Source organism: Rissa tridactyla, chromosome 1 (genome assembly GCF_028500815.1).
Source record: "Rissa tridactyla isolate bRisTri1 chromosome 1, bRisTri1.patW.cur.20221130, whole genome shotgun sequence".
NCBI lineage: Eukaryota > Metazoa > Chordata > Aves > Charadriiformes > Laridae > Rissa > Rissa tridactyla.
Window position 1 is genome coordinate 149,453,000 of NC_071466.1, and position 12,101 is coordinate 149,465,100.

Genomic DNA, 12,101 nt, shown 5'->3' on the forward strand with positions numbered 1-12,101 from the left:
GTAATTAGAGGACGGCATCTTGCAGGAAGCCCTCACCTCCAATTTCTATACTTCTGTTCTGGAAGACAAGAAAATAAATTGTCTAGGAAGTACCTTTTTATGTTCATAAAGAAGTACATTCATGTTAGCCATGCTTAGGTGGAAGGCTCTGGCCACAAGAGCAAGATTAGTACTTCAAAGAATGAAGAGCATACCTTTCTTTCTGTTCCACGGTGTCATAGGGGAAAGGAGCTTGGGTTAAATCTTTCAAAGCTGTCTAGGAAATTTTTTCCCCAAGACCCATCCCCTCCCTCTTGCCTTCTTTACGCCTCTCCCTTTGCCCAGCTACTGGAAGAACCAGATTCTGTGGCAATACGGTCTCACTCTGGTTTTACCCTTTTGCAGATGAATACTGCAATTCCCAGAGAACTTACCGTTTCAAAAGGAATTATTTCAGATTCAGCCGATTGAGGAATATTTAGTGTAAGTCCTGAAGTGGAGATTTTTCTGGGTTGCTGACTTTCAGGATAGGCCAAGAGTTTCATAAAGTCTTTTCCTTTGCTGATGAATCTTTGTTCAATACAGAAAAGACTTGTTTCATAAGTAAATTTATAAAGCACTTGAGTTCTTGAACCAAAGGACGGGGATCCCTTTGTTCGCATATCTGAAATTGTTCCACTTGCTGAAGCAGTACTTCTAAAGATGCTTTCCATTGATAAGCTTCGTTGTTACTGCATTACAGGGAACTGATCTCTTACAGAGCGCAACTGCTGGCCCTAATGCATGATACCATTGCAGTTACCACGGATGAAGAATTTTGTAACTGCTGCTGGTTAGGTTTTGGGTTCTTTTCTTTCCCACATAAAGAATCATGTAACTTAAAAACAAGGGAAAGTGGGTTTTCTTGAAAGTATGACAAGAAATTTTAATGCCTACTTGCAAGATCTGAACAAACAAATGGGTCTTTGACGCGCAGTGCTGTTTTTAAGTTAACAATTCAATTAAAATTTTATTACAAGGTATAAAAGCATCACCTAGAGGTGGGTAAAAACCAGGGATCCTTACCCAAATGAATCAGGTAAACAACTATTAAGTAATGAGGCATCCAGGGTGGAGAGCAGAGCTCCCTGAATTTCCCCCAATGGAACAGATTTTCTTCATTCAGTAATATGGGTTCAATGAAAATTAACACTTCAAGAAAGACTGTGTTGCTGACTATTTTTCTTCCCCTCCCCCCAAAAGTATGGAAATTATTAATTTTGATAAGGTTGAAAAATTTTGTTTTAGTAGAATTGACATATTTTACTGCAATTTGACTTTGGGTATAATTAAATATTTATAAAATAATTAAGCATAATGTCAACATCAAAACATTTTGACTATGTTGTGCCACTGTATATGTAATTTATTCCTTTGTAGAATATTTTTATACAAAGCAATAGAGGAAATAAATTTTTGCATTTCGTTTGCAATTCAGGAGATTTTTTTTGTCTAATTTTATATCAAGGTGATTTATTTCAATTTTTTTTTTCTGTAAGTCTGTACAAAAACATTTAATTGATTCAAAAAAGAAAATGTTAATTTCTTGCCAGAAAGGCTCTTTTATTAGAGCCTTTAAATTCTTATCCTGGCTGGACCAAAAATTGGAACTCTCCAAACTCTCCGCAGACTGCAGCTGTCACATTCCAACCCTTTTTGTTCAAGATTTTTGAACTCTTATGAAGTTGTATGGCAAAGTTCTCTACTTAGCTTTGCAGAGAAAAAAAAATAAAAAAATACGGTGTAACATGTCTTTACTTACGTTGTCAGACCTGCTTTTCCCGTAGATGGAATTGACCACACCGTTGTCCTGAACGAAAGTCACTCTTACAATTTCCACAGGATTCAGCAACAGTCTGTATTCAGATTAAGGTGCTGTAATGGGATAAGCCCCTAAATAGAGGATGTCTTCTGCAAAACTTGAAAAGCTTTAAAGAAAATACAGTGAAAAACATTTAGCGTTTCCTCAGTTCCTCTAGTTAGCTTTGTTAGATACTAACAAGGAAAGTAGTATCTAAATAACATATTATTGGGCTCTCACATCTTATTTCTAAAAATAATTGGAATCTTACTGGGTATCTCTTTCCCAGTGTTTCCCGCTTGAATGAGATTAATTATTCTAAGTTGTCACAATTCGTGCAACTCACAGCTTGTAAATAATGGAGATATTCCTGTATCTTAATTTGTGTTATAACACTTCAGACTGAAAACTTAGAATATTCCTCTACTCATCCCAGCTAGGCTTTTGTCCTGCTGACTCATAAATCAAAGTTGGCTTGGGATCAGATTTCTGGAGCTGGGTGTAGACTGTAGCAAAGCCAAAGAGGCATTTAGGCTTGGTTTTATTTTTTTTTCCTAGTTTGATAGGAAAAGTTATATATAAAATTCTCTTATTCCACCTGTAGTTTTTCCAAACTCTTCCATTGTGCTTCTTACGGTGTTCTTTGGCGCTTGTGATGAAAAGCGTAAGATCAGCAAAATAATAATTTTTAAATGTATAAAACCTAATGGTTACCGGTTAGCTATTGAACCTTCTAAAGTTGACAGCGCTTCAGAGAATAAAATTGTGACCCCTGTTAAGTCAAATGACACAAATTAAGCTTTCATTACTCGCCCTTGTTATTTTTTTCAGCTCTGTTTAAAGAGCTTGTAAAACATTCGGTATCTGGGCAATTTATGGAACTGGGGGTAACGAAAACCAACTGGAACTTTTTTCCCTAAAAAGCTAAACTAATTTCCCTATATTGGAAGACCAAAATTCTTTCCCTTTTGCTGAAAGGAGATGATGGTGTTTATGCAATGGTTTTGTAAGATTTAAGAAGGCTTAGTGTGCACCTCTCGGGCTACGGGTGCTTTTGTCTTGTCCCATGATTCTTGTTTCACTAAAACCCGAGCCAAGACTATTTCTGTTCTCCCATCTCTAAGCAATGAGACCATGTTTTCCATGAAGCAATTCAGGAGGCAGTGAAGTAGATCCTCCAGTGTGCATTTTGAAGTGATGAAGCACAGAGGGTGTTGACAAAATTTAAACACTTTCATATCCTCTTTCATGTCACTAGTTTAGAATTTTATTTGGGTTTTTATTGGCAAAGTTGATCAGATATCAGTCACAGTCAAAGCTGCATTAATCATTTTTAACGCATCTATGGAGGATGGTGTGAATATGATAAAATAAGACTTTTTTTAAAAATCTGACGAGTGCAAACAGATGACGGGTGACAGTGATATTTTCAGTACAAGCTGGGAAACTGCTTTCTTTTGGATCTCTTACCTCTCCTAACATTTTAACGGAAGAAGATGCAAGACAAAACCTGTCCTCCTATGCCAATCATTTCAGAATACATTTCTCTAAAACTATTAATATAAATACGTAAGAAAGAAAAGGGGGAAAAAAAAAGGTCAGAGGAAGGAAACTGCCCCAGATACAGTTTTCCTATTTGTATTTAGAGAACTGGGGGTTTTTTGTGGGTTTGGGTGTTGTGTTTTTTTTTTTCCAGTTTGGAGCCTTGTGTGATTCTAAATACCAAAGATGATAAAGCTAAAGGATATTTCTTGCAGTCCAGATGGTGGTGTCCACTGGTGCCTACTTAGCTAATAAGGATTAGAGGCAGACTGAGACTTTAATTTGGGTATGATTAAACATTACATAGATGCCCACTAACTTGATGAAATGATGGAAGGTGATAAAATCCGTTTTTAAGATATGAATTACATTTTTCTATAATCAAAGTCTGAGTTGCAGGATAGCTGTAAAAATGTGGGAATCATACAGAATAGACTAACTTCTGGCTTGCGACTGTTTTGCTTTGTCTTCTGTGTTTTCCCAATACTAAAATATGATGGTGTTATTCACTAAACAAACTGAATGCCTGCCTTTGCAACTTTGGGCTTTGTTGTGAATCCCTTGAGAGCTCCAAGGGTGCCGTCATAGTAGCAGATACCTTGTGTACGCTTGTATATGTCAAAGACTGGCTCACAGCCCTTTCCACATCTTTTTTGATAGCTAGTATTGCCAGCAGTTTGTTGTTGTCAGTTATCCACCAGAAGCAGGCCAGGAAAGCATTTCTGTTTGTGTCTTAATCCCTGCTTCACTTACTTGACTGGCTGTGTTGGTGGGGTCAGGTGTTTTCTCTTGGTGTTGTATAATATTCCTCTGTCTTGTACTACCTGAGCATTTTTTGATGCAAAATCGATAGGACTGCAAAATGCCAGTGAAAGTTTACCAGGCACTCTGTTTCAACAATGTATGGTATAGCAGGCTTGAGGAACTGACTCTGCCTAGGCTTAATCTTCTAATTTGTTCTAAATTTACCATGAAATGCATAACCGATTCACCTCTAACCAATAAGAAAAGGCTCTTTAAAATATACACAGCTAAAGGAAACTTCTGATTCTCTGTGGTGATTCATGCTACAAAGTATTTCCATTGTTGGAATAAAAATGGCAATCAGGAGCTTGTTGTAGAAAGTTAATTCCCAGTGAGTAATTATCTATGTGACAAACCAACCTTGTAATTGGCACTTCTGTTGGCAATCTCCATAGAAAAGTAAAGGATTGACAGAACCCAAAGGCAGCGTCTTTTGGGGGAAAATGAATTGTTAGCATATTGCATGCTGATTCAAGGATGAGAAAGTGCTGGACTCTTCAAACACAATAGTGCTCAGGGCGTCTTACTCCAGCAAAACCAAACTGGCCCAGTAAGTTCCTGACGTTCATGGTTGAGAGTAAAATTCCTGAAAGTATCAACCCCAAACCCAGTCAGTGTAGGGTGCTGGAGTCTGCAGGCAGCTTCTGGAAGGTGTTAGCGGGGTAAGGGGTGAAAGCATCTAAAGGGAGTTTTGCTGCCTGAAACACATGGTTGATGTTTTAACACCTACGGCTGTTCTCCCAAGGCTTCCTGCCAGTAGTGCAGTTGTGTAAGTAGAAGTAAATGTAGTCCAGATTTATCCCCTCTTCCATGGAAAACTAACTTCCACCTAAAAAGGAAAAAGAAGAAATTTTTTTTGGCTGAAAATAGGAGATGGTTACATTAATCTTTGCTGTATCCACTGATGAAAATGCATATTGACAGTAGGATAACAGTCTGGATATCTCTAGGACTGCTGCCACCCCTGTCTCTCTGTAGAGAAAGGCACCCCTGAGAAACCTTATTGCGCTTCACTGAAAGGAAAAGAAAGCCTTGCTCCTTCCTCCTGCTTTGCATAGCGCAGTAAACGAGAGAGAGAGAGAACGTGTGCGCTATGGGAGATGGAGTCTTACTGTACCCAATCTAATTTTGGCCCTGCCTACGCTGTTACTCACTTATAATACAGGATTTTCCGAAGGTTTGTGTCGTTGTCCTGGCCTTGCTGTTTAAACACTGGCAATTACTAAAAGAAGTAGAGAGGAGAAAGAGCGATGATCTTTGATCCAGGCCATGGAGGAGACCAGTGGTGAAGTGGGGGCAGAACCCGAATCTGGGTTCTGGGCAACCCTACTTGCCGGGCTGCCCTCCCATGCTGATAAAACCAACCATTCCCACTTTCAGCGCTTCACTATGGTGCCTCTGCTAGTCTTAAGACAGTTTCAAAGGTCCATTTTACTCTGTTTTCTTAGAAGCTGCTAAATTCTTCTTTTTAATTTTTTTTTTTTAAATCGCTCAGTGCTATTTTTAAGTACATATTTTTCCGTTCAGGTTCCATTGTAAATGCCGTTCCATTAGGAAGCTCCCGCTGCTCATATAGTTAGCCTTGCCGATGTAAATAACCTCGCAGACAGTGTGAACTCTGCTTTGACAAGCTGTAGCACCGAGCCCCACGCGCGCTTTCTCTTCCATCAGAGACGCGCGCTCTCGCCGTGACTTCTACTGGCCACTGGGGGATGCGAAATGAAAAACTACCTGATTGTGAATTATGACAGTAAAAGTTTATAAGCTCCTAAAATGAAGCTATAGCACCTAGGAGCTCAGTCAACTGACAATGTTAAATGATACGTTTTAAAGCTCGCTCCGAGCTAATGCTACAAAAGGAACGGCGTGCGCAGGGGTGAGGTGGTGCTGCTCTGTGACAGGCAGGAAGGTAACGTGGCACGGAGCGAACTGCGGAGGAGTTAGGGGAAAACGGCTGCACTTGATGGCAGCTTGTTCTCTGTTAGTCCCAGGAGAGCTAAAGGTAACTGCTTTGGGAAGAAACGTGTTTACAACTCTTAAGATGCGGAGGAAAGGGAAAAATGTAAATATATGGGGAGGCGGGGTGTGTGTGTGTGTAATCCTTTGGCTGCCAGTTCTCCTAGGCTGTGGGACTGCTTTTTCCTCTCTAATGAGAAAATTTTGAGAAGCTAAGTATAGCATTGGATGGCGAAAGATGGCATTAGTGGCCAAAAGATTGGTTAAGGCTGTCAGGTTTGTAGAGCGCAGCTACGGCAAAGGTGGCTGTGTTTCCTCCTCTCCCTTGTAGCTAGTTCAAGTGGTGAATAGTTTCTCCATTTAGATCGGTAGGATTTCATAGCAGACTTTGAAGGAGCAAAGTCAGGCAACTTTGGGCACATTGATGCCGGTGTTTTAGCTCAGATCAGGAGTGTGCTTTTGATCTGAATGTCCTGATCCCCTCTGCTTATTTGTGTGTTGTTTTGCATCACAGAGTGTTCTTGGAGCACAAAAAAACCTGCATTCCTCTTGTATGGAACTAAACAAAAAAAAAAAAGCTCGTGCCTGATGTGTTCCAGCTGTTGGTGGGAACTGGTCTGATGTGAAGCCCCTGCCCTGAGCTGTTTAGAGTGTGGACATCATGTTCTCAGCACCAGCTCTTTCATGCTCTGTGTTTGCTGCTATTGCACTTCACTACTTGCCAATGAAGACAGTCTCTCTCTCTTCTTCAAAGGCATTAAACATCCTGTATTCCCAAATAATGTAAAAGGTTGTTGCAGCACTGTAGAACTCTCTCTGATATTCTCTATCTACTACAATTTCTTTTTCACCTTGATTTTATGCTTTTGCTGTAGTTAATTCTGGGACTCCAGGTACTGACTGTCTTCAAATGCAGACTGACTGGGGCTGGCTTTCTTTTTAAGCATCTTGATTTCCATAGTTATTTACCACCTGTGCTCGTTTGCAGACTGGTTGCAATGGACAACATCAAAAGCGATGCAGTTGCAAACTACAGCACGCAAGATTGCAGGCAGGGAAGACTCTGGGTGTGTGTAGGTGTCACCATCCTCGCTGAATGGAGTTTAAGTTGCCAAAATGTCACAGACACTATGGCCAAAGGCCTTAGTAGAGAAAGGTCTCATTCATGCAAATACATGCCGTGTGCACGACAAGGACACGTCGCAGACTCATGGCTAAAGGCAGCTATAAAGAAACATAAAGTGAAATGTCAGGTAGCATCTCAGTAATGGAGCACCATTCAAGGCACTGAACAAATGCTTTTTATGCTTTTCTTATAGGTTTGGGGTTTTTTATCTGAAGAAGGGCCTTTTAAAAGCATGAGAGATGTGAATGAGGATTTCTACAGACCACCTTAATTCTAGCTCTTCCTAAAATTTTTGCGTTTGACATTCATTTAGCCATGTGCACAGGATAATATAGAAGGGAAGATGGCCCAATCATTACTCTGCACAGTAGTAGCTGTGCAGAGTTAGGTTTTCCAGTACGCTTCAGATTTGTTAGGAAAGTTCTTTAGTTTCTCTAGATCTCTATTGCCTGTCTAGAAAGCAGGAGCAAAATACACCGTAGACTCAAAAAAACCCATAGATGTTGTGAGAATGAAGTCTGTATAAATACCTATGGGGAGCGGGGGGAAATCAAAGCACCTGCTGTGATTGTGTCTTACAAAGCTATCTTTGTGTCTTTCATATGAGCCACGTCTCATCCTGCAAGGTAAACTAATTCTGCTTCAAATGTCTGCTTTGCCAGGCAACTGGTTTCCACACTTGCTGCATGAAGGTAAATTGGAGAGATTCTTCTTCTTCTTGGCTTCCTTAATGGTGGTGAACGCCCTGGGGTTCTGGACCATTGCACACAGGTACATGTGAGAAAATGAAAGCTTGATGTTTCATTTGTACAGGTAGAAATCCTTGAAAAACCTGTAAACTAGTGTGTAATAAAGAATTGGTAGTGATAGATCATATGTTGTCATCCAGGATTCAGACTTTAGCATTTTTCATCTGCCTTGAGCAGAGAGATTTCACAATAAAAAATTATGTGGTAAAGTAAAAAACAAACAAATAAACAAAACGAACCCTGATGTAATTAGCCTTGAATGTTTAAGGGGTCTTATTAATATGAAAATGCCTTGAAGAAAGAACACTATCCTAGTCTTTAGAGAAAGACGTTAACTATGTTGGTATAGAGTTTAGATCACAACACCAAGATATCTTGTTCATGGAACTGACCTCCACTGCACTTGGCTTTGTACCAATATATAAAAAACATTACTCAATGAGCTTACATCTTCAATATAGGATACTAATGCTGTATGTAGTGGTTTCAACAGAATAACCCTGAAATATTTTCTGATACTCTACTGGGCAGTGAGATAAAAGCAACTTTCTGCTGGAGACAATGGAAGCGATTTTATGCCACCTATAGAGCGGCCTAGGTTTAATGCTTGTATATTGTCTGTAAAATGCAAGGAACTCACAACTGCAGTCCCCTTTTACCTGCAGGGTGGTTTAAAAGTTGGCCTGCCTCCTGCATTCTGGAACACTTAATCGCAGTTAACTTTCTGTTGGCAGTGTGTTAAGTAATACTCGTAGTCAAGAACAGGGAGGAAAGCAACCTGTGTCACCACAAGTGGGAAGGGTCACATGCAAGTGGCATTCTCTCTTAGGCATTGGGCTGCAGTTCCATGGAAATCCTTCAGAAACCTTGCTGAAGCACTGATTCAATAATGACTATAATAGAAAACTTCCAAGAGCAGTGTACTTCTAGAACTCTTGACAAAAACACTGCTCTTTCTATTACGTATAGCACTAACTTTGCAGCACCAAAGATTACCATAGTGTCTCGTCAATTATTTCAATGTAACCTGAGACACAAGTGTCCATTTATTCCAGTGGCTGGTTCTCGATTCTCTTCTTTTAAATGTGACCTGAGTCATGATTAGAAATGTTTCTCCTGCGTGTACTTTGTCTTCTTTTTATAAAATGGGATATTATTCTTCTGAGAAGTGAAATTTTCATTTCTGATATGTACTGCTGAAAATTAAAAGTTTTGGTTGTCAAAAAGTAGCCCTAAAATTGGGTTGAACTCGACAAATAATTTGTGGCAAAATTAACATATTTTTATGAGGAAATTTGCTGATGTCCAGTCTTCCAAAAAAAAAAATATTTCAAATTGGTATCTTACTTCAGAATCAAGCTACCTCGTTTTTCAATAAGACAACCAAAACCCACATGAAATATGTTTTTTGAGGTCAAATGTAATTGTTTCATTTTGTGCTGAAGAAGAATTCTCCCAGAGGGGAGAAAAAAAGCGTGAGGACTGTTCAGATAAACACTGATTTAGGGGTGGGAGGAAATCAGGCTTTAAAGCTCTGAATTAGAAAAAGTATACTAACGTTTCTCTGAGGAGAAAAGCGTGTTTCTTTTTTAAATTGGTTAAAATGCCACAGTGCAGCTATTATTAACACCTGCATCCTGGTTGGCACTGCTCATCCCGAAGTTCTGAAAGGTTCTAGGAAAGCACATATCACTAGCCTGGTTTTTTTGGTTGCTTAGTAGTCCAGGACTCAGAAGGCACTATAACTTGCAAAAATATTACCTACTAAACAATAGGTGAAGCTCATCCAAGAAAGGATGACTATTTTAGTATTTTCCATCCCTATTCTCCCTCCCAGATACAACGATCTGAATCAGGAATACACCAAAGAATTCGGAGGATGTCTTCCTGAAGGAAAACTTCTGAAGCATGAAAAAGCCATCACGCATTATGGTGGTGTCCTGGAACGTTCTCCCGTTTTATCTCCTATGGAGAAAACCTGATAAAATGTCACCCTCGTTTGACTAAATTTTGATTGTGTTACTAACCAGCTTTCTCATGACAAATTACCTAGGATACCTAAGTGGAACTACCAGTGTATTTATGAATTCTCTTAGTAACAATAATGTTATTTATAAGTTTACAAAATAGCAGTCGTCATAGGATTTGGCCTTGGAGTTGCTGCACATCGAGGACAAAGAGTTCACTGCTTGACATGGTTGATGACAAAAGGCTTTTAATCTCTATAGGGAAATAGATAGGTATCCACATGTATTAGTACTCAGTAATAGTTCAAAATTAATAAACACATGTATATATTTGTTTAGCAAATTACTTTGTGACAGTATCATTTACAAATGATTTTGGAGTCCGGTATTGGCTGGTTGATACTTGCAAAGGTGGGAGACTTGTGTGCTATTCTTGGCTCTGCTACTTATCTGCTACCCAGCCTTCAGCAAGCTGCTGCTTTACCTTAGTTTCCCTGTCAGTAAAACGGACGCAGCCGTACTAACCTTCTGTCATGGTTTTGGCTGGGGTGCAGCTGACTTTCTTGCTGGCAGCTGGTGTAGTGCTGTGTTTTCCATTTGGGCTGGGGAATACTGTTGATAGTGCACTAATGTTTTTGGTTGTTCCTAAGCAGTCAAGGCCTTTCCTGCTCCTCACACCACCCCGCCAGTGAGTAGGCTGGGAGCGCGCAAAATGTTGGGAGGAGACAGCTGAGCCCAACCGACCAGAGGGATATTCCATGCCATATGATGTCACGTTCAGTATATAAAGTTGGGGGAAGGAGAAGGAAGGAGGGGACATTCGGAGTTATGGTGTTTGTCTTCCCAAGTAACTGTTATGCGAGATGGAGCCCTGCTTTCCTGGAGATGGCAGAAGACTTGCCTGCTGATGGGAAGCAGTGAATGAATTCCTTGTTTTGCTTTGCTTGCATGCACGGCTTTTGCTTTACCTATTCAACTGTCTTTATCTCAACCCGTGAGTTTTCTCACTTTTACTCTTCTAATTCTCTCCCCCATCCCGGCTGGGGGGAGTGAATGAGCGGCTGCGGGGTGCTTAGTTGCTGGCTGGGGTTAAACCATGACACCTTCTTTGCAAATTGCTTTGAGATCTACCAAAAATATTGTAGAACCTATATACCAGTAATAAGTCCATGAAGTATGTTATGAAACATTGACACTAAGGCATGTAGCCTTTTATTTGGCAGAAGCACTGTGAGATTTGTCATTCCTAAAGAAAGATAGACAGAAAATTGCTAGTAGGAGAACTGGAGACTAGAATTCATTTACATCAAAATTACTAATTGTAGCCCAGTTGAAGGGTTTGAAGGGAATAAGGAGAAGATTGGGAAAGGGTAGATGCTGTTGGGAATGGGGGGAAATTATTATTAAAATGCATTCGACTTTAAAAATCTAAACAATGTTAAATACTCCCCAAATTGGATGACTTGGGCATTGTAAGCAATGCTAATTTAGCACTTAACATTTTAATTTTTTTTAAAGCCGCATTACTAAAACGAATGAGGATAGAAGTGGGTTCTTTATGTGATAAGGAAAAATATTGAACACAAAAACAAAAGGAGCACTTTGATATCAAGGTGTTTGTATTGGAAGTGGTAGACAAGCCAGAATGCTTGCTAGATATGAGGAATGCTCTACTGCGGGAAAAACTATATTTGAGGAATATAATGCACTGAAATGACACGGTGGGTGATTTGTGAGCTGAAACTATGAAAGGGTTGTTAAAGGAAATAATCTCTCCATTGTTAACCATTTTTAATGCTGTAGCTTTGGGTTTGACGTTGCAGAAGGGAGAACGAAACGTAATAAAGACATCTAAGAAGCATGAAGGCAGGCAGGCAGGAGCAGTTAGTTTGATCTCACTAGTATTTAAGTTTTGTGATTTTTTTTTTTTTAATTAAAAGAGAATATTTAAAGTCTTGAGATAAAAGGAAAATTGAATAAAATGCAACATATCAAAGGCAGATTTGCCAGATTACCTTAATGTTGGTGTGTAATGAGAATTCATTTTCTAAACAAAACATAGTAGAGATGATCTGCCTTGATTTCAGTAAAGCATTTGACATATGTCCCATGGGAAATAACTTATGAAGATCAGGGTC

The 12,101-nt window shown here is 39.6% G+C and overlaps 1 protein-coding gene across 1 annotated transcript in view; it reads left to right on the forward strand.

The window, feature by feature from the left end:
- SLC15A5 (solute carrier family 15 member 5) overlaps positions 1–9,978 on the forward strand; it is a 34,747-nt gene extending 24,769 nt beyond the window's left edge. Inside the window, exons 8-9 of the mRNA XM_054188197.1 lie at positions 7,910–8,018; positions 9,834–9,978. Of these exons, the coding sequence (XP_054044172.1) occupies positions 7,910–8,018; positions 9,834–9,978 (254 nt within the window). The remainder of the gene's footprint in view (positions 1–7,909; positions 8,019–9,833) is intronic.
- The last annotated feature ends 2,123 nt before the right edge of the window (positions 9,979–12,101 follow it).